General features: G+C 35.8%; 1 protein-coding gene across 1 annotated transcript in view; it reads left to right on the top strand.

The window, feature by feature from the left end:
• Nucleotides 1–6,913, top strand: part of LOC121322461 (polypeptide N-acetylgalactosaminyltransferase-like 6) — a 159,749-nt gene extending 152,836 nt beyond the window's left edge. The window contains exon 5 of the mRNA XM_041262537.1: nt 6,759–6,913. Within this exon, the coding sequence (XP_041118471.1) occupies nt 6,759–6,913 (155 nt within the window). The remainder of the gene's footprint in view (nt 1–6,758) is intronic.
• The last annotated feature ends 16,733 nt before the right edge of the window (nt 6,914–23,646 follow it).

The raw sequence follows: 23,646 nt of genomic DNA, 5'->3' as shown, positions 1-23,646 counted from the left end.
CACCATTTTCTGTCAGATATTTACGATTAAGATGCAGTGTTTAGCTGATGGACAGTACTGTCGCACGAAGTCACCAATACATACCTCTCTACAATAACAGTGGTTGTCCAGCAAAGCACAACGCTCTGACAAACTCTAGTGCCAGTCATTCTGCGCTCTCTTTTTATTAAAGCGTGTGTAAAAGCTACATATTGCTTGTCTCTCAGTTCACTTTCTTGTTTAGTTTAAGTGTCACTTATTTTTCAGTATGTTTTTATTGTCACCATGAGCATGTACCTCAATGCAGCAGTATTTGCAGCGCTATGCATCCGCTGCCTCATCTGACCCACTTCTGCTATTTTTCCTTTTTTGTATACTTTGAAACATTTGTTTTCTTTTGAATATTCATAAACTGATTTCTGTTTCAAATATTTCAATTTAGTTTTCGATCAAGCTAGTAGTTACTATGCCCAGCAATTGCTACAATAATTAGACTTTGATTGGCCAACATAACCAGGTGTTTGTGAAGTGACAAAGAACCGCGTTTGAACATTTCTTTGATCCTCTGATATCTAAACGTCTGCTGTATCCTAGGATACAGTATAGAGCTGCTTATTACAGTGTCAGAGTCAAAATAAAACAGCATTTTAATCAAAATATTGTGTATTTCCTAGAAAATAGTATCGGGAAAATCTTGAATAATAGACAAAAAACGAACTGACATCCAGTTAAAAAAAGTCAGTGTGTTTAAATTTTGTAGTCATTCAGACTGTGTTATAGTTAATGATATTTTTTTTAAACCTGAAATTTGTGGTGATATTTATATAGTTATATTATTATGACCACCACTTTTAAGGTTTAGGCATTCAAAAGCGACTTGGTTGTAGACTCTGGTTTAACCAAGTTTAATCTCTGTAGAATACAATAGAATACAATACATTATATTACATAACAAATGTATGCAGTGCAAAGCATGTTGAGCATCCTGAAGCATTCCTAGTACAGTAGCATTCAAATATAAAGCAACCGTTATTGTAAAATAATATCTGCCAAATGTCTGACTAAAAACGTTTTTTTTTTCTCTGCATATATTTAATTCAGCACCCCCGAAATCACTAGCGTTGTGAAGCCTACTGTCAAAGGTTCTGATAGAGTGGACATCAATCTGTGGGCTGACCTTTGTTTAAGGCCCACTCAGAACTGGCACACATAGTGCTTTATTTTATATGAAGAATCAAAGTCACTGGGTAACTTCATGGAGACATCACCTCAGGAGCACCCTGTACCAAGCTATATACAGGTCCAGTTAAAAAATACATTGCTGCCTTCTCTGCACTGCTCAGGTTTCTGTTCCAATGATGACCAACCAACACACACTTCCTGACACTTCTCTAGTTATATCCAGTGGTGTTGATATTTGTTAAATTATAAATATTTCTTAAGTCTCTACTTTGCAATTAAAATATCTGTTAACATTGTAATGAGTCTGCTCTTTCAAAGTATATAACAACATTTGGGTTGTTAATATTCATTGGCCTGTTTTATGAGCCAGCTTTTAGCAAATTCATATAAATATAAAACTCTATCCCACAATACCTCTGATTACAACCATGAACCATGCCACAAACCCAGTTCACTGGTTCAATGGACCCATGACTGCTAGGTCCAATGTCCGTATTGTGAAAAAACACAACCTGACGACCTGGTCACAGCGCGAAATTTCACCCCAGGCTTCATTACCCTGATGGGAGGCAGGTGTACCTACTTCTGACTCACTCCTGTGGCATTCTGGGAGATGTAGTCCTTTATCCTGTCTTGGGGATAACTTTTTTTCCTCCCCCTACTCAGTTGTTTTCTCATCCCCCCTACTCTGCCACATATATTAATAGCATATCAGGAGTTGACAGGTCCCAAGTTATTTGTGTTAGGAAGAGCAGCACCCACCAAAACACTTAGATTACATTGACGGTTTAACTTTTCAGATCCAGTGACTACATTTTTTATAAAGTCATATTGAAAATTATGATTTTCCACTGTTCTTTTTCCTTGTTCATCTCACTGACCAACATTTTCTGCATGTAAACCAACACAATCTAATTTCTCTGTTCTTGGAATTGTCATTCTTTCCCATGTCTACTGAAATACCTGGGTGTTCAAAGTAAAACGTCTGGTGGCTGTCTCCAAGCTTACACTACATTTTGCACCTTAACATTAATATAAATCTCCTATGTACAATTCTAGTCACAGTGTTTTTAGCCCTGGAGAATACACTTTCATTATGACTATACTAGCCTTATATCAGCTTTTAAAATACTAAATACTAAAACTTTTTTTACAAATATTGATGGTTAACATGTAACACCTTACTGCTTACTGTTCTTTTTGTTTTGTTATTTGTTTTTTTTTTTGCTATTTTTAGCATTCCCATTTTAACACAATTGATGTGTGAATATTGAAAAGACCCTAACTAAATCATGTCAAGATCTTCACAAAATGCAGCTCAATTGCAGCCCAAACACAAAATTGTTGGGGCTGCAAGTTTTTATAAAACTTAGTGCTAAACCCTGATTAGCAGTACATTATCTGAAAAATATAGCAAGCACATTTTTGTTTTTGTGAACTGAAAATGTACTGGTAGGCTCGCTTTTGTGTTCCAACTTTATTTACTGTGAAATACTGTAAATGCACTGGACAATCTACAAAGTTTACAGGACTTGATTTTTTGTAAGTGATTTACTGTAAACCATTTCTACTTGTACATATGTAGAAAATTGCCATAAAAAAAGAATGCTAGCTATTTCACGTTTCTGCCATTTCAGATCGGTAGTTACGAAATAAGAAAATTAAATGCTGTTGTATGGCTTTTTTAATTACCTTAATTAATAAGGCACTAGAACTATATTTCTGAGGGTTTTTTTAAGGCTTTAAAAGGCTGTCCAGTTGTCTCAGTTACAGAAATGGTAGAATAATTTAAAGAACATTGTAGACTGACTACGCAACTGGGGAATTGCACCCCATAAACAAAACAGTGCTCGACATAAAAGTGACAACAAAAAGGTAGGCTTGCCCTTGGAGTCAGGGATGGCAGCAAAGCTTTCTTTCAAAAGTTCCTCAGAAAAAAGGCTGTCTGCTACAGACATCTCACCGCTAGGGATACACAAAATGCACAACATCTCGCAAACGGGTGCTTTCCAACTCAGCGAGTATAATGCCTCTTAATCGCTCAGTTACTTCTCTGCAGCCATCCGCTCCAACCGTGACTCCCAGGGCGAGTTTAAAATACAAGGGAAATGTGCAAAATCTTTTAAAACAAAGAAAAAAGATATGACACAAACATCTTTAAAAAATCACCCAATCACACGAGGACTACCACACCATCTGGAGAGCAAAGTTTAATCCCAACAAGCCCACTGCTGCTTTGTTTTTAAAAGGCAATATAAATAATCAACAATACGTAGGGGAAGGAAGGACATACATACACAAAAATAAAGTGCTCAATTTTAAATCAAACATGCATACAAATACAACAAATCCACACTGTTACACCATCATCAGATGTTTTGTTCTTCGAAATCCATTCTCTCTTGCAATTGTTCCTCACCTTGCCAATATCCAGTGCTACAGCTCTCCTGAGGCTTCTGATGAACATGACTAACATTGCTAATCCCTGTTTCAAACTGATAATCCAACAGCATGCCGAACTGAATTCAAGCACAACACATTAACTATGTCCCCATTAAGTATATGAGTAGAGCGGTGCCTGAAACAATTAAGTTTTTCATTGTTTTCTTCGGTACAATTGCACAATATCCATAACAAACGTAAACAAACACATACATTAACACTCACTCACTTCCTGGTTTTGTTGTTACTAGAGATGCCAAGGGTTGGATTTCCTTAAGCGTGAGATTCACAGCCCCAGAGAGTGAGATTCAAGGTCAAAGAGTGAGACTTTCCAGGTGTGGTGTTCCTCAGTGCTTAAGACAGGGACACTCATCTTTGGTCCTTGGCGACATCCAATAGTCCAGGTTTTTAATCCAACCAGCACTTAATAGTTATTTTAAAATGTGCATATGAAACACTTAAATGTCCCAATTCATACTAAAGTCTAGGGCATGTGATAATTCTATAGGCAATGCAAACCAGTGGATTTTCATAAAAAATAATTATTTTCTGGTTGGAACAAAAACCTGGATAATTGGAGATCCCTGAGGACTAGAGTTTATAACCCGTGGTTTAGGCACAGAGTCAGTGGACAGAACAAGAGAAATATTCAAAATAAACAGTTTTTTTACAAACCTAACAAAAAAGAAAACTGTCTTACCAACCTTTTAACACTAATTTTAACGGCGTGATTATGATTTAGTTATTAATGGGTGAAGGTTGTTTGTAGTAAATAAAATCATATTAGATATAATTCCCTGTTTCCCCATGTTTTCTAGATTTGTTTTTCATATGATTCTTATATTACATGGAAGACTGATATTTATGTAGCTTTTTTCTTTTATCTTATGGTATCATTGTACATTTTGTTATGGTATTATGGAACATTTACAGTGAAATCTGTGAACACACAGATAAAAAAGCCAAAGTATATAAAGTTACTGGTTAAGATATTTCTTATTACATTTTAGTGGAAATAAAAAATCAGTATCCTGGTTTAGTTATGTCTCATTAGGAATTGTACTTGCCATACAGTTTTTATTCTATTCAAATTGATTCTGTTGAGAGTATATATATATTTTTTAAAACAGCTGCATTGATTCAATAAAATCCATCCTGCAACCACACTTGCAATTCTTTGAAAGCTTATATCCATGTGGAATATTGACTGTAACCTTTTCTATATTTTTTTTCTGGTGACATTGAATGATGGCTTGGTTGGAGCCTGTCTCAGGTTGATGAAGTGCAACATTTTCTGCTAACAGACCCAAATTAATCCCCAGTTGTCAATACATTATTAGGGCACTTTCAATACTTATAATTGCCACTCTTGCAAGCTCCCTGACCAGCCTGGCAGGATGATTTAAACTTGCTCTGGACAATGATTGAAGAAAATAAACACACTAGGAAACAGAACTGGAATATACTTCTTGGCATAGATTCAGTAGTACATTTTCTTCAGTAAACAATATACTGAAGGTCTATCCCATTGGTCTAAAACCAACATGTGTAATAGTGTGTGGGTGCCTTCAGATTACTCTTGATATAAAAGTAATTAAAATTTTGGGTTTTACCTATTTTTAACTGAACAGACCAGTGTAAGTTTTGTAGAGAATGTTCAACATTATGTTGAAAATGCTGAAAGCACCCCCAAACCAAGACATGCCATGTGGCATAGTCAATGTAGTTATACATTACTCTACATATACATGAAAGAGTGACTTGTGTTCATTAATTGGTTAGCGACCGTCTCACACCATAAAGTATCAGCGTTTTCTGAAGCTAGGTTTGCAGACCACTTGTTGGGATTCATATTACATCCACAAATGAGTTTCAATTATCTAAGGGTACCAGAATCATTGCAACTCTGATGTGCATTGATTTTCTTTGTGCCTCAGATAGCCTCAAATAAACAGGCCAACAAAAAAGGGGCCCGTTTTGTTTCATCCTATTGCCAGTCAGGTCACAAACTGAAAAGAGATTACTGTCAATTTAAACCAATTTTACAGCTATTCAGTTGAAAACATCTATTTCATGTTTTGAAAATAGGATATAATTTTAAAAACCTAGAACCGCAGTTTTTAAGTGTGGTGTTATGGCTTGCTTTAGGTGTCCCAGTCTGTACCTCCCAGGCTGGAGTTAATATAGTGTGGAAACCAAAAAAAAAATCTACTGTTCACTTAGACTTCCTGGAACTAGATGTTTGTTCTATATTCTGATACACATCTATTTTTTTGTTGCTAATTAAAGACAACTAGGTTATTTTAAGGAAAGGAGTCACAGACATCCATAGGTAGGGAGTATTTTAATTTGGATATTTGCTGGTCAGTATTTTGTATCTATTGGCTGCAGCTTGAATGGTGGAACAAGAAAGCTTCAGACAGATATATTGCAAAAATATTTTGAAAAATGTGCTAAAGGTGCATTAAAGCCTGTGCAATGCTAACATGCTCCAACCTGTCTTCCAGTACACGATTACAATCCAAGATACATATTTAAATACAGTATAGTTTACAGTTAGTGCAAATAATACTACTAAAATGCAATATGAGATAGGATGCAACAAGCTGGGTTTACAACTAGTTATATCTACAATGACATTAGTAGTGCAATAGTGTAAGTATAGTGCATTAGCTGAGGGTCCAGTAGCATGGTGTGTATATCAGACAAGTCCAGTGCATAATAGGAGTGGTAGATCAAGAGATCAAGAATGTGGGGAAAAAGTGAGTAAGAAGGGGATCCAATGCGCAAGTCATATAGAGGTGTGAAAGTTGAAAATGAGGGGAGGGGCAAAAAGGCATGTGTGTTCAGGTGGGAAGGGGGTAGGAAAAGATGGTCTAGAGAATAGCTTCTGAATGTCCTCTACTTTAGAGCAGAAGGTGTAAAGGAGGAGGATTGGGGAGGGGATTGGGGTTTTAGGAGGATTAGGGAGGGGGTTGGGGTTTGAGGAGTGAGGAAAAGGTTGAGGAAAGTCGACGGGGGTTGTTGGTGGAGGACAGCATGATAGATTGATAGTAGGAGTGGTTGGTAGAGGTGAGGCCTGTTGAGAAGGAAGAGGAGGCAGTGGAATTTGTCTAAATCAAAGGGTAGCTTGAAACTCTTCCGTCTCCACTCAGCAGTAGGCAGCTCATGGGATAAGCGGAGTGTGGAGGACAGTCAGGGCTGGGGATGGGAGGAGCGAGCAGGGCAGGGGATGATAGGACAGAAGGAGTCAGAAGTTGGGGTAAAAGAAGAAGAAAGAGTCATGGTGGCTAAGTCTGATAGCTGGTAGAATGAGCAGGGAAGAAGGCAGAGAGCTGAGAAAGTAAAGGTTTATACAGAGTTATACATCAAATTAGGATAATGTTTAAGGCATAAAGGGCAGGATTTTCCAAAACCATTGTTATTGAATCAAACTAGAGCTTTACTAGCAAGTGATTTTCAAACGAAATGTATTAAATTAAATCAATCCGTTAATGCTTTGAAATTGAGTTGACGAGGTTGTTAATGAACGTATTTCTCGTTAAAAAGCTTAATTGTCATAGGTCACCTACATTCCTTCCTGTCTCAACGACTTGTTAAGGAGAACTCATTAATCAAAATGCATGTGTTAACGAGATCAAGATAAATGAATGGAAGCATAATTCGCTGTTATGGAAACTTAACGTACAGGGAGATGGCTCTCTCATTAACGAAAAGCAGTCAGATGGAAATAAAAAATAATGGGAATATCTATTTTGTCTATACTTTCTAAACTTCATTTAAAATTGTGAATTTTGTCATACAAAATGTACATTTATTTGGAACACTTCACATATAAAATTCTGATTTACGATTACCTGGCATGTTGGCAAAAATCGGACGGCATGGATGAAAAAAATAAAACCCATTAGTCATTTACCCTTATTCGGGGGGGGATATTTTGCCACAGCTTATTATATACAACTCTTTTAATGTGCATTTTGTAATTTTTATTTGGTTAAAAAGAAAGAAAATACTGTAATCCATCAATATACTGTATATTATTTGGAATGAATTTGTTTATGATGACTTTTTTATGTATTTTAGTATGTTCAATTGTAGGCTATATAAAAAATATATACGTTTCAAATGCCATTGGTGTTTGTAGTTGTTATTATACATATATAACATGTATGTAACACTTAATTATATATTTATTAAGCTTTTAAAATTATGATGGAACTCCCTAACCCAATACACAATTTGTTTATAATTGATTGTTTGGTGAATTCCTCCAATCACGCATTTTCTCTGTTACTCTTTGCTCGCCTCCATGATAAATAAACTAACATGATCAGAAGTAGCCACTTACAATGTTATAAGAACATTTTATATGCATTAAATGTGTGAAGGTAAACGTGTACATTGTACATAAAGCGTGGGGGCAATCTGACAACATTACAAATACATCTAGGCAAAATCCATGTCAATGATCTCGATCACATTCCTAGTGCATCGCTGTGTGTCCTTCACACCTGTTCTTCATTCTTCTGTGGATAAGACGCAGGTCTTAAAAGCAAATCCTCAATTACCTAATGAAGCTTTATTGTAATATCTAATACGTTGTTTTCTATACCAAGATTTCAGTTTTATAATTAAAATACAATCTACAGTAGAGGTCAGCTGTCATACGTTTGCAGAATTCAAATAGGCTACAGTTGCATTGATAATTTCCTGATAGTCACTGGGTGCAAATAACGATATATCATCTTAGCAATACAACAAATGTTCCATAAGGTTACAAATTGTTAAAATAAGGGAATAAATCTAATTCATAACCACAAACATATATAAAATTCTAAAACATTTTCATAACTATAAAATATTCAATTAATGAGGTAGTCTGTAAGAAATTAACCCTGGTCCTGTACACTCTCTCTCTGTATTGTCGGCGTGACAGATGTGGTGTGTTAAATGTCTGTTTCAAGGTGAGTTATTTTTCCAAATGCAAATTAACTACTGATAAATTATGACAATTAACACCGATTTGCTTGTAAATTCCCACGCAAACAAAAGAAATTGTTGCAAAAAGCCCTGCTCATTAAGATATTAACATTATTTCCTAAATCACGTTAGGACGATTATTTGATAATTAAATAGGCATAACGACCACTTGAAAATGCCAGTACCAATTTCTTGATTAAAACTGGAGTTATGATTTACAAACTTCTTGTTGAAAAACTAAGCCATGGTGGTAATGGTGCAGTACATACCGTATTAAAGGTAAAACAGTTAGAGTGGCAAAGCTTGGCAATTATATTAAAATCTCTTGTATAGTAAAAGTACCATATGAAAACAGGACCCTCGTTTGTTGATTTCAGGAGTGCTGTAATTACGTTGCCTCATTTGCTGAACAAATCATTTTAGAGCTTCACTAAATCAGACTGATTTTGTAACGATGAGATAATTGCAAACATCAGTGTTCTTGTAGGAAATTTAGCTCAGTCGGTCTTGAATGAAAGAAACAATGACTCATTAAAACATCAAAAAATGCAGATATGGAACACTGCCTAAACTGACTGGCCCATAGTAATCAGAGCTTGTTGTGATTACATGCAAAACAGTTAATCAGTTTTATTGGAAAATAACAACAAATGGATTCTTGGCCTTTTCATTTAGTTTGAAGAGGCCAAGCAAGCAGTAACTGCTAATTTCCCTTACTTTTAAATGCTTAACATCACTTAAGAACTTTGTTTGGTTAATTTTATGCTGTCCTACATGAATGCAATGAATGCAGCAGTATTATTCAAAAACAATCAAACGTATTGCGTCAGGATGGCTGAGTGATGACGTAACCAGACCAGACAGCTGACAGAGACACAGAACAAATTATTTTATTAAATGATCACCATTAATGACCAATTCCCTATTTACAATGCCAAAATAATGTCTCATCAGCAAGCGTTGCAAACACACGATGGTCATGTGTTATTTAGGTAGTGCAAATAGAGGATTCTACGTATATTACAAATACCTACGTTTGAACTCTAGGATGAACTTTCACAGATCAGAGTAACTCTAGTTTTTTCCACAACTAGAAAGCCGACTGTTGACAAGATTCCAGTTGGTCAAAACTTATTTGAATAAATGCAAAAGTAAGTAGATTCAAAGTGATAAAAAAAAAAAAAAATATATATATATCTATAATACATAAAAAAAAAAAGTAAGAATACTTTCTGCATTAATAGGGTTGATGATAAATACTATTAGAATGTTATACAGAAACATATTTGAAATTATTACTGTCCTTTTTGCAGGAACATAATTTTGCAACATAATTTTGTCTTCTTTTAATTAAGTAAAAAGTCTGGATATAGCATACTGCATGTCTAGTTTTTAACATTTGGGTTACCTGTTTAAAATATTGTGACAGAATTCTTTATCAATGGTGAGGTTTACATGGAAAAATTTAAATACGTCTCACCTTTTTCTCACACTGTTTTTGTAGTACCTTTCAGGTGTTCAAGGTATACCACCTGTTCACAGTTGTAATGTTAGCTTGTTCCTTTAGGGAGAAAAATTCTCCTTTTAGGAGAGAAATCTTGCTTCTGAGGAGTACTGCAAGTGGCAGTCCTGCCTTCATTTGGCCACCCAAAAAGCTTATAACCGAAAAAAGCAAGGGAAACTAAACGAAAACTCATGTGCTGCTGCATCACACTGAAGTCATAAACAGTGGAGAATTTTTGGAGAAATATTAATTTATATATATATATAAATATATAGTCTATATATATATATATATATATATATATATATATATATATATATATATATATATATATATATATATGTATGAACAATTCCAGACCTGTTTTTTTAACTCATACGTCTCCTGTGGCAACAGAAGTCAGCAGTTGATATCGCTTTTGTGCATAAGTACTGCCATAACTATCCACAGTGGTATCAAAAGGTCTTTTGTGGTCATTTGTTAAACCTAGGTCAAGGTGTTAATGTTCTGCAATTTGAATGGCAATGGCTAAACAAAAAATGTCAGTTTCTTCACCCATATTAATATTAATGGATTACCTAGTTATCTGCATTTTTACACTGGCTTAACGAGCAGGGAGGTCAAAAGGTCAATCATTTCTACATCTACTGTTTTCTTGGCCGTTTTTGCAATATTTCTGAATCTGTTGCTTGATTGACTGTATATTTGTATGACAAAGAGCCCAAAGAGTGCATAGCTGCAGCAATATTGTACACATTTGATAATAAGGGTCCCTGAATGTTGATAACAAAGACTCTGTGGTGAGACTCAATGGACAAAGTGGCTAACAGTTCCTCATGGACAGTTTTCTTTCCAAAAGACTCAGATAGCAAAAAATATATATAGTTGCTTTTATATGGAATATACTCATAGCTTGTTTGAAACAGTTTACAAATGTTTTTGAGCATTTCAATTTTCATGCTCAAGATTATAACTGGTAGGAATTTTACAAAATCACTACCTGAGCACTAGATACTTCAACAGTGACTTATTCAGACCTTTAAATGATGTGGACCATTTGTTTTGAGGCAATGGCAAACTCAAAAGGCTAAAGATGACAAATGAATGCAAAGTAGGATTATTTATGTGCGTGGATGGCGTATGCACAGTAATGCCATGCTTCATATGTGTAAATGTGACATTTATTATATGAGAATTACTGTCATTTTGGATCGGAGCACAGTCAGTTTGTTAGTGATGTGTGCTACCAAATATCTAGACATGGCGCAGTTTAATCTTTTCGATTTGTGCAATAGATTTGAGCTTCATTTAACTGGAGCATAAAACATGATGAGACAGAGTTGTCTGAAGCAGAGCCATTTTTTTTATCTATGGAAACCAAATAATCTTTTCTCTCTTTTTAACATTTTTACTGTTGCAAGTAGTTGAAAATTGTGGATGATTGCACACCAATATACTTTTTTTTTCCCAATATGTGTCTTAAGTTTTTAAATTGGCTTAATATTTAACTGGCAGCTTAATTGAAGTCTGAAAGCTTTTTTTTTCTAGCACAGCATAATTGTATAATAGGGCTTTGCACTGTATCAGATTAAAAGTGTATTATGCATACTAAACAGAATAACCTTTTAAAGTTTCATTAATTTTATACGGTGGGCTGTATCCAAATTAATACAATGACATGTTACCAAATTACTTATTCCCTGCTGGCTATAACTTGTGAAATGTCATAATTTTCATTTAAACATTAGGCTTTTAATTGCACTTAATTGCATATTACAACAAGGCTTAATTTGCATAATACATTTGTGTTGTGTATAACAACCTAAACAGTATATAAAAAAGCAACATCTGCAAAGATTTTTACAAGTAATTGTAATTACCTCGCAGTCTATCAATGTGCTCTTGTTTAAAATATCATTTTTTTCTGTATACCAGGCCTGCATTTGCTAGTACATTTATACATGTTTGTGTAGCTATAGATAGATGTAGGTGTATATGTATATATGTATGTGTGTGCTTTTATATGTGTACATGCATTTTTGTAAAACCAGTGGTTTGTTTTCCCTTATTCCCATTTTGTCACATAATAATAATATCAGTATAAACTCTTAATACCCTGTAATAAGGTTCTCTGTGCAGTGGGTGGGTTTGATTGTGAGGGTTTTGTTTGTCTTGCATTGTCTTTATTAATTAATTATATATATATATAATTAAAATAGGATATATATATATATATATATATATATATATAGAATATATAATATATATATTCTATATATATATTATATATACATACAAAAACACATTGTGTATTTTAATGATCAGTTAAACTTGGCCTGGGCTTTATTCATCAGTCACCGTAGTCTTTTTTATTAGAGCACATTTTATTTACAGCCTCTGTATGAAACACATGATTAACACTGTTCCAGCAGTTCCGTTTTCATGTAAAGCTCTTGGCACCTTGAATAATCCTCATATTCATATTAACTAATTTACATGGGTTGAGTAAGCAGAAACCCAATACACCGTTGCCGAAACCCAAGATTTAATGATGCTGAAAATGTCTTGAGTCTATACGACCAATGACACATGACATACCTATTTAATTCAAATAAATACTGTATGTAACACATAAAGAACAGATGATGAATAAAGCCCATAATGTGTATCTCCAAATAGCATTGACTTTTTTTAGTTAGTTGGCATACTAAGGACAGACGGAAGAAAAATAAAATGATACCAGTACAGTGTAAAATGTTCCAATTACTGTAGTTTTTGTCAAGGCAACAATGATGCAACGTTTGCAGAACAAGTTTCTGTGTAAATATAGTAACACAACATATAACATAGATAAAATGCTATTATCAGCTTACTTGTTGCCTCCGCAAAAACACAAGAAGCGTTTCCTGTCTGTGTGATTTTCATTTTTGCTACAAATATTCTAAATGCCAGATTCTTTACTGTAGTTCTTTGTAGTACTTTCTTTGTTCACTAACACTACTGTGAATTATTCACTAACACTACTGTGGATTATGTTAAAGGACTTTCCATTTTTTCTTTTGCCATTTCAATTCCCTGGAACTATACCTGCTCACCTGACTTGACATTGTTTACCAAAAATGTACATTCTCTGGTAGTTTCCAGCTTTGTTTAACTTGTTTGCCATAAACATCGTTTTGTGAAGATGGCAGGTGAGTACTAAATCTACTAGTTGTTTTTTTTTTTTTTTACTTTTGAATATCTTTCTTGGTTTTTGACAGTCTAACGCATTGTAACAGCATAGGTTAAACAATTAACTTCTCTAAGGTGACTGCATCCAATGGATGCCACTAAAAGGAGGTTTGAGCCTATAAACGTACATTTTTATGTGTACAGAAAAGCTGAATGGAGAAACAAAAACAAGCAAGCACTTTAATGTAACTCTTAGATTTTTTAAGAAAAGCAATTCTTTTCTTTTCATATATAAGTAAAATGCTGACATATTAAGTTTACATTGAGCACTAGTTTCATGCGAGTTAAGCTTTATTGGTATTGTGTGACCCACAGCATGCAATGTATTGACTTGTTTCAAAATATCTAGCAACCTTTCATGACACTGGGAGCTGAGAAAGAAAACTCAGATTTAGAGGGAAAAGAAAAATAAAGTATGGTATACCACAGACGTCAAATAAGCAGATGGTTACCTCTGAGAATAGTTTTGTGTACAAACAAGGTCACATTCAGCAGAATCGCTGCACATTCTGCTTGCAATTGCTGGTAACCCTAAGCTGATCTTCTGACCTGTTCATGCAGCAGTTGGTCTGGTTTTGCTTTGTTTAACACTTGTCTGGTATCTCAATGTATTATTCAATCAGACAGGTTAGCACTGGGAGTATCTTGCCAATGTGTTTGTGTGCTGTCCATGACTGAAAACTGACAGTTTAATGATCAGACAGGTTTCAGGTAATAGGTGCCACATCTGGCATTATGTGACATCTGCCAAAAAGTCTGCACCTAATGGGACAAGAGCAGCTGGGCTACAGATGTGTACCAATAAAACTACTGATTCGTTTGCACCTAATTGGTCATCTAGGAAGATTTTGCCCAAAATGTATTTTGTATCATTTTTATAACACAGTGTGTACAAAAGATTTGTTTGAATGGATTTTTTTCTAATGATTCAACATCTTTCTTTTCAAAAGCACAGCTTGACTGCAGAGTCTTCACTAGAGGATAATAGGGGTTTGCAATACTGATGAAACCATTGCTGCAGCACTTCCTTTAACCTTCCAATCACTGGAATCACATTTTATAATTTTGATTTATTTATTTTTTAGAAATTTAGTCGTCTCCAATTTTTTACCCCGGTTTTCTCCCCAATTTAGTGTGCCCAATTATTATCTGTATCCTCGGCTCACCGCTCGAAACCCCCCCGCCAACTCGGGGAATGGAGGCAGGAACATGCGTCCTCCCACAGCAAGGCCACCAGACCTATAGCACCAGAGGACAACACAGATCTGGCGGCTCCACTGCAGAACCGTAGGCACCCTATCAGCCACAGGGGTTGCTGATGTGCTGTGAGCCTTGTATTCCCCTGCCGACCTAAGCCCGCCCTATCCGGGCAGCGCTCGGCCAATTGTGCGCAACCCCCTGGGAACTCCTGGTCACGGTCGGCTGTGATCCTGCACTCCACGTGGGTCGCTGTGCATCCTGCACTCCATTGGAGCGCTTTTAACCCTCGGGGGGTTGTACCCCCCCAAATTGTGGAATGTTAATTGTACTGCTCATTAATTGTACTGTTAACACAAAATATGAATAATAATAATAAGAATAATAATAATAATAATAATAATAATAATAATAATAATAATAATATTTACATCAATATAAAACGTTTACATCTGTATAAACTATGGGAGTTTATAGTCTTAAGAAAATAAGATGTAAATGGCTACTTATAAAAACAAATGTCTTCACAGAAAATCCTATAACATTTATGATGTATGTCCCTAAGAGAATCCAAAGAATTCCATTGTTTTACTCTGATGTGGTTCTGTTTGTATGATGGCAGACAAAAGGCTGAAGATCCTAGGTGTATGTTGTGGATCGTCTATGATTGGTCAGTCTTTTGAGGTAGCATTTTTCATTGGCAATCTGACTGAAGAACAGTGAAAAAGTAAACACCTGTATTGCGTTTTAAACTGTCAACAGGTATAAGGTGCGTGTTGACAGCAATATATATATATATATATATATATATATATATATATATATATATATATATATATATATATATATATACATACACACACACACACACACACACACACACACACACACACACACACACACACACACACACACACGTAAAACATGCAAACACTCGTTATCATGACTTACCCCAGTTTGTGAGCAACACTGTATACTCTCGTTATCATATGAGTAATAGACTTACCCCCCCCATCCCTCCTCAGAATAAATACATATTTTTTACTCCAGTCACTGTTAAACGAGCAATTGTTTTTTTTTTTTTTTTTTTTTTTTTTTTTTTTGTTGCTTTCATAGATGCCATTTTCATTTACTGGACCTGAATTTGTTTAATGTAGATCTCAGAACCTTGAACACTATGCTTCCTATGAGCAACGAGTGCTGTACGAAAATAAAGGGTGTAGCTAATGGTGTTATTCCAAATTTTGCCCCTTACTGCATTTTGCACTACTTTGAGATGTTTGGTTTGAGTGTTTTGTTGAAGTTTGTCTGAGTGATTACTTAAGAGATTAATATATTCATCGCCATGGTTTACCATGCACTTTCGGTATTGCAAATGAAATGTACATTTTATACAGCAAAACATCAAAACACAAAACAGCTCGCATTGCGTTTCTTTAAAACAGGCCATATGATATTTTTATTTTAATATTTTACATAAAAAATTGTATAATTAGTAATATGACAGTTAAGTAATCATTTCTTTAATCTATAGGCCTATACATTTATCGTGATGGTTTGCTGTTAACTTTCGGTATTACAAATATAATATATATATGTGTGTGTGTGTGTGTGTATATATATATATATATATATATATATATATATATATATATATACCTTGTGTACATCAAAAAAAAAATATTTAATTTCATTAACTCATTTAAACCTTGTGTACATCAAAAAAAAAACTTTTTTAATTTCATTTTTGTACACTGCAGGTATACCTCCTTCAAATACAAAGAGCCAGCTGCCCAACGTTTCAATATGTTGTACATATTTTTTTGTAACATTGGCATACATGTACGTGTCTGTTTGCGTTACCATGTTTCATTACTAGATTTATTATACTATACCATGCTTTGCTATATTGTATAATTCTTGCTTTCGTTTTGGTTTACTGAAACTTGCATTAAGCATTTCATAGTACGCCAACATTGTTTGGATTATACATCAAAGTACTGATACTGTTATTCTCAATTCAGGTACTGTGGAAAAGGGCATTTAGATGATTTTAAACAATTTTATTCTCTAAACACATACGGTATTTGTAATGTAATGTAACGTAATGTAATGAGGAAATGGACGTTCACAAGCTCTTTTATGTTTATGTTTTTATACCGTTTTGCTGTCTAAAATGTACATTTAATTTGTAATACCACAGTGATGAATACATTAATAGCTTAAGTAATCACACAGACAAACTTTCAACAAAACACTCAAAATTCAGCAAGGACAGAATTCGGCACGACAGCGCCAGCCCTTCACGTTCCATTGGCTCCCACATTATATTCAAAATAATACACATCAAATCATATTGCAGAAACAATAAGGAAACAATATACTTCTGCAATATGACTGGATTTGAGTGACACATGTCAATAAACAGATCTGGCCATGTGAACACAATCCCTGCCAAGCAGGCAGAAGGGTCAGCAGACACTAAAGAGAAAAAAAAAAGACAGTGTGGCACAAGTGCAAACGCCTAGACTAGCTGTGAAAAATTTCATTGGATAAATATCGGGATTTTCTTCCTGCGCATCAGGATGCAGGACATTTGCTTGGAAATCGAGACTGTCCCGGCCATATAGGGACTGTTGGCATGTATGCACATACAGTTTACCCCAATTGTGGATATCCTACCTAAGTGTATTCAGTTACAAAATCCAAACCATTATCAATGCTGCACCATTATATTTACCCCATTTAAGTGTAATATTGTAATTAAAAAACCTGCAATTTGTGATAAAAATTAAGTTGGAGACAAGCTGTCCTAATGTCCATAGCAACCAGTAAAGTTTAGGGACCATTGCCTTTTCTGTAACTCCCAAGACTTCCCAGGTTCTAGTAATTCAATTTTGTTATAATGAGATATTTTTATAAGTTTGAATAGGTAGTCAAGGTTACAAGGAAAAGGACTTTTCTTTGTTCTGAGTTTGCCCAGTCAGTCAGAAAAATGAAGAGCAGCATTTACCAGCTACAAACAACATCGAAAAAAGACATATGAAAAATAATTCATAAACTTGGAAAAAAATGAAAATATTGTTAAAGGACTGAAAAAGAGCTGCATTAACAGGTCTCACTGTTGAAGAAAAGGAATATGAATAATTAATTAATTAATTAATGGACTGAATTAGCCTACCTGAAACTGGAAGAATATCTGCAATTTTTAAACAAAAGCCTAAAGGGACACCACCCCGTTGGGTCATCACACACTGTATCAACGCTGAAATCTAAAACCGGCCCGCTGAGTCATCACACACTGTATCGACGCTGAAATCTAAAACCGGCCCGCTGAGTCATCACACACTGTATCGACGCTGAAATCTAAAAGCGGCCCGCTGATTCATCACACACTGTATCGACGCTGAAATCTAAAAGCGGCCCTCTGATTCATCACACACTGTATCGACGCTGAAATCTAAAAGCGGCCCGCTGCTTCATCACACACTGTATCGACGCTGAAATCTAAAACCGGCCCGCTGAGTCATCACACACTGTATCGACGCTGAAATCTAAAACCGGCCCGCTGAGTCATCACACACTGTATCGACGCTGAAATCTAAAACCGGCCCGCTGAGTCATCACACACTGTATCGACGCTGAAATCTAAAAGCGGCCCGCTGATTCATCACACACTGTATCGACGCTGAAATCTAAAACCGTCCCGCTGAGTCATCACACACTGTATCGACGCTGAAATCTAAAACCGCCCCGCTGAGTCATCACACACTGTATCGACGCTGAAATCTAAAACCGTCCCGCTGAGTCATCACACACTGTATCGACGCTGAAATCTAAAACCGCCCCGCTGAGTCATCACACACTGTATCGACGCTGAAATCTAAAACCGCCCCGCTGAGTCATCACACACTGTATCGACGCTGAAATCTAAAACCGCCCCGCTGAGTCATCACACACTGTATCGACGCTGAAATCTAAAAGCTGCCCGCTGATTCATCACACACTGTATCGACGCTGAAATCTAAAACCGGCCCGCTGAGTCATCACACACTGTATCGACGCTGAAATCTAAAAGCGGCCCGCTGATTCATCACACACTGTATCGACGCTGAAATCTAAAAGCGGTCCGCTGATTCATCACACACTGTATCGACGCTGAAATCTAAAACCGGCCCGCTGATTCATCACACACTGTATCGACGCTGAAATCTAAAACCGCACCGCTGAGTCATCACACACTGTATCGACGCTGAAATCTAAATTAAGTATTTTCTCCAGTTGAATTAAAGAATAAAAATAATTACAGAAACTATAGCCTACTTGGGGAATGTAATACCTGTATATTTGCAGAAAGGTTGATATTCATGAAATGTAATAGGGGGTGTCATACTACAAGGGCTAGTTTTAATCTTTCATGAAAGTAGATTACCAGCTAAACAGCTAGAATAATTATAGCAATCTACAAGCTTGAATAAGAGGTGCTGGATTTGTTTTTAAGAATACATGAATGGGTGTTATTCTTATTTTTTTCTTATATCTGAATTAAAACAAGAGATAGTTCATGATGATGGTAAATCGTTCATGGAAGATTTGATCCTGTAGGATCAAGGCAGGATATTTACAGCAGTCTACCTTGAATGTTTATCTATCGAAGATGGTCCTCCTGTTAGTTTTTTTTTTCATCCAGATGGGTCTTTCTTTGATTCCTTCATTGAAATTTGTTAGCACATGAGTGGGGTGAGTAACATAAAAGACAAACACTTGTCAGTTTTTTAAAGGAGCACAAAAAAGCTACTTCCAGTAAGTATTATGTAAAATTCCCCATTAACGACCCAACAGCAAAATGAAATCAAAATGTTACCCATGCACAGAACTGCATTAAATGTAAAAGGCAATGCAATTTAGCAAAATATTAAAAAAATAAATACAATTAAAAAAAAACCTGTTTCCAGAATTAAAACAGTATCCAAAGTCAGTATTCAAAATTACAGAATATAGTGCTCGATAAAGCCCTAATCTCAGAGATCACTTGCAAATGAAAATGCATAAGAACAGCTAAAGATCACAGAATAATAATAAATTAGTGTATAATAAATATATATTAGAGTATCTAAAACTGTTTGAGGATTAACTTTTACATTACGATGCTTTGTCTCGTTCGCTTTGATTTTGGAGGAAGCGCTGTGTAACTGCACAATAATAAACACCTTTATGTGGCCATCAAACATAAATGTCCCTGGCCCTGACTGATTTGCCATGCCAGAAAAACAAAATAAACCAAAAAAAAAAAAAAAAAAAACCCAGCAGACTGTGACAGTTAAACAAGTACTTCGTAACATTCAAGAGACGGGCTTTGTATTAGTCGAAAATCATGTGTGATGGGTAAGTGCATTCATTTGTTACATATATAACAGGGATTGGTTTTATTCTTAATAGAAGGGCAGTAAACAGATGTGTCTCTGGGTAACAAATATCCGAGTGCTGAATTAGGATTCATCAGGATTTTATTTGTAATATTCACTGACTCATATTTACTCAAACAGTTTACGCACTTCAGCGTGTGACTGAGTGTGAGTCTGTTTCACCGGGTGATGCTGGTTTCACTGGTTCGTTCTTTTCAAGCAGCCTGCTCCAGCCTACTTACCAGCTTGTGTGGTTGTGAGATTGTTGGCTCGTCAAGAATGGGGAGAAACGGGGTAAAGTGCATAGCTTAATGGTTTTATAAGTTTTTATGGGAAAGCGTTTAATTTCATAGGGAGGGGAAGTTTTAAAGGCATTAAGATTTAAAGGAATTAAATGATTTTGTTTAACTAACTTTTGTTCATGTTGGTTAAAAGTTAAAAGCGTTTATGTGTGTGTGTGTGTGTGTGTGTGTGTGTGTGTGTGTGTGTGTGTGTGTGTGCGTGCTGATGCGCTTAGGGGCTCAGCAATTTCTATTACGCCATTAATATATACTGATGCACAATGAAAATGCAGCAGTCTAAGTTTTACATCAATAGCTCATTGGGCACATACGTAATGTTATTTACATTTTAAACAGTGAACAGATTTTCTGATTATTTGAGAAGTACTGTTCCTTGGGATAACAAAATACAGAGATCAAGTCATGTTATTTCATAAAAACACCAGGTGCTCAATGTTTGGTATTTGAGTTGAGTTAAAATTGGCAAAATGAGTTGATTAAGAATCTGTAGAAATAGCCATTCAAAAAGACATGATTTTAATTAAAGCAAGAACAGCGAAAGATAAGACCATGCCCTGCTTCAGTAATGAAGATCACCTTGTTGCTATCGGTATGATTGAAGGTGACCTGTCTGTGAGAGAAGTTGCCTGGAGAATGAGATGTTCTGCTTCAACAATCAGCAGGCTAGTCCAGAGAAACCAGGAAACCAGCTCTGTGAGGGACAGGCCACGTCCTGGAAGGCAGAGGGTCATCACACCGGCCCAGGACCTTTATGCTGACTGTTGCGTTGTTCAAGCCAACCGGTGGGGCGGTGGAGGTGTGATGATGTGGGGAGGAATCTCCTTTAACACAAGAATGCCTTTGGTGCAGATTGAGGGCAACCTTACTGCTCAGCAATACATTGACAAAGTCCATGAGACAACAGTTTTCCCATTTGCAAGCCAATCCTTGTCGGTTTTCCAGCAGGACAATGCAAGACCACACAGTGCTAGATTACAATTGCACAACTTCAAGAAAACAATGTCAAGGTCTTGCCGTGGCCAGCTTTTTCTCCTGACTTGAGTCCAATAGAACATCTTTGGGACCAAATCTCCGGCTGGCTGCAGCTGCACAGGAAGAGTGGCGAAACATCCCACAGTAGTCTCTCCAAAGGCCGATCAGGTCTATGCGTCAACGCTCCCAGGATTGTATTAATGCTCAGGGAAGTCATACCCGATACTAACTTTGTAATGTTTTCATTTTGACAACGTGTCACGTTTCATACTGAAAATGTATCATGATTCTTTGATCTGTATTTTTGTTCACATTTTCTGTGATTTTGTTTGGTTTAACATATTTGGTTAAATCCATTAGACCTGGGTGTTGCGTTTCTTTTGTGCATCAGTATATTTTTTAACGTTCTGCGCACGAACACTGACACAGCACTTTCTATTTGCATGCTAATGACGATGCACTATTTAAATCAGCTGAGTCCCTGGCAGCTCAGTATGAAGGGTGAAGCTGCTGGAAGCAGCATGGTGAGTTTCTGAAAAATTGCATGCTATGCACTGCAGATATTGTGTGTCCTGAAAAGAAGTCTGCATTTGCTAATGTAAGCTGACAATAGGGCGGCGAGTTGAGGACATTTCCACTGATATCCAGTCTCAGTTGTAAGACAGTGGTGACAGAGTTGTTACTTTTTCTTTAGGGCTAGCTAAATGATAGAACCAATATTGAACGCACACCTCAACTTCTTATCTTTGTGCTTGGAGTTTGAGATTTCTGAAGAGTTGCTTGCACTTTGCTCTCTGAAGGATTGAACCAGGGGCTGTGATATCTTTGAAGTGGTTTACAACTGACAATAATAACCTATTTTAAATTATTAGAATATTTGTCAATGAGCCATTTGATTCTTTAGTGATTTTTGACCATTCTTCAACACAAAATTATTCCAGTTGATTCAAATTCTGAGGACTTCTCTTGTGCATAGCCTTCTTCAACTCATACCAAAGATTCTCAATCAGATTTAGGTCAGGACTTTGACTAGGCCTTGATTTTATACTTCTTTAACCATTCTGAAGTAGATCTTGATGTGTGCTTTGGATTGTTGTCATGTTGGAACATCCAGTTTTAAACCAAGTTTTGTAGCGGAGGGTTTCAGATGATTGGTCAATATCTTTTGGTATGCCATGGAATCCATTTTACCATGTATTGGAACTAAATTTCCTGTGCCATTAGAGGAAAAGCAATCCTACAGAACGATATTACCACCTCCATGCTTGACAGTAAGTATGGTGTTCTTTTCTTTGTACGCCTCACCAGACTTTCTCCAAACGTAACGACTATCAGCATGACCAAACAGCTGGATTTTTGTTTCATCACTCCAAAACCTTTGACCACAACTCATATCCAACATTCAAATGCCATATTGCAAACTAAGTGATTGTCCTTGTGACGTTTACTTAAGAGTGGCTTTTTTCTTGGTCTGCAACCATTGAGACCTTCATCATGCAATACTCAACCTGTGGTTGAAATGGAAACCCCAGTCCTACTTACAGCAAATTCACTTTGAATATCTTTGGCGGTCAATCTCTGATTGATATTAACCTTCCTCACAATTCTTCTTGTTCTTTCTTCCAGACCGAGGGAGCGTTGTGACAGTACCATGAGTCTTGTACTTCTTGATAATAGAAAAAATAATTGCAATTGGTGTAATCAAATGCTTAGAATTATTCACGAATCCTTCTCCAGCTTTATGACAATATTTTTTTGTTCTACCTAAGGTCTTCAAATAGCTCTTTAGTTTGTCCCATATTGACTTATTGGTAATGACAACAATCATCCTATGCCTAATGCTTTTATACTCTCTAAGAATGTTCACCTATAATCCAGCATTTTCTAGACTTTTCTAAAACTCGGTTCTGGATTATATTGAAATTTAATATTGACATGTATAGCACCTTGTAGACAATACTATTACAGCATCAAATTATATGAATACTTTTGAATTAGCATTTTTGGAGTTTTGCAAAAAAAGCCACAAAAATTGCTGAAATAATAATTGTTGAGATACTTCTTTCTTTAACAACTCTACAAGAAGATTTAACTGTTTTGACTACAGCTGATGTCGATGTATATGTGTGTGTATATATATCATATATATATATAATATAGATAGAGAGAGAGAGAGAGAGAGAGAGAGAGAGAGAGAGAGAGAGAGAGATATTCAGTTATAGCTGCATAGTGCCCTTTAATTGCCAACCTTGTATATGTATTACTTGAGATTATATACAGTGCCTTGCAAAAGTATTCATACCCCTGACCAATTTTCTCATATTACTGAATTACAAATGGTACATTGAAATTTCGTTCTGTTCGATATTTTATTTTAAAACACTGAAACTCAAACTCAATTATTGTAAGGTGACATTGGTTTTATGTTGGGAAAAATTTTTAAGAAAAA

Source organism: Polyodon spathula, chromosome 1 (assembly GCF_017654505.1).
Source record: "Polyodon spathula isolate WHYD16114869_AA chromosome 1, ASM1765450v1, whole genome shotgun sequence".
Lineage (NCBI taxonomy): Eukaryota > Metazoa > Chordata > Actinopteri > Acipenseriformes > Polyodontidae > Polyodon > Polyodon spathula.
Note: the sequence above shows the minus strand (reverse complement) of the source record. Positions and strands in the feature narration are given on the sequence as shown.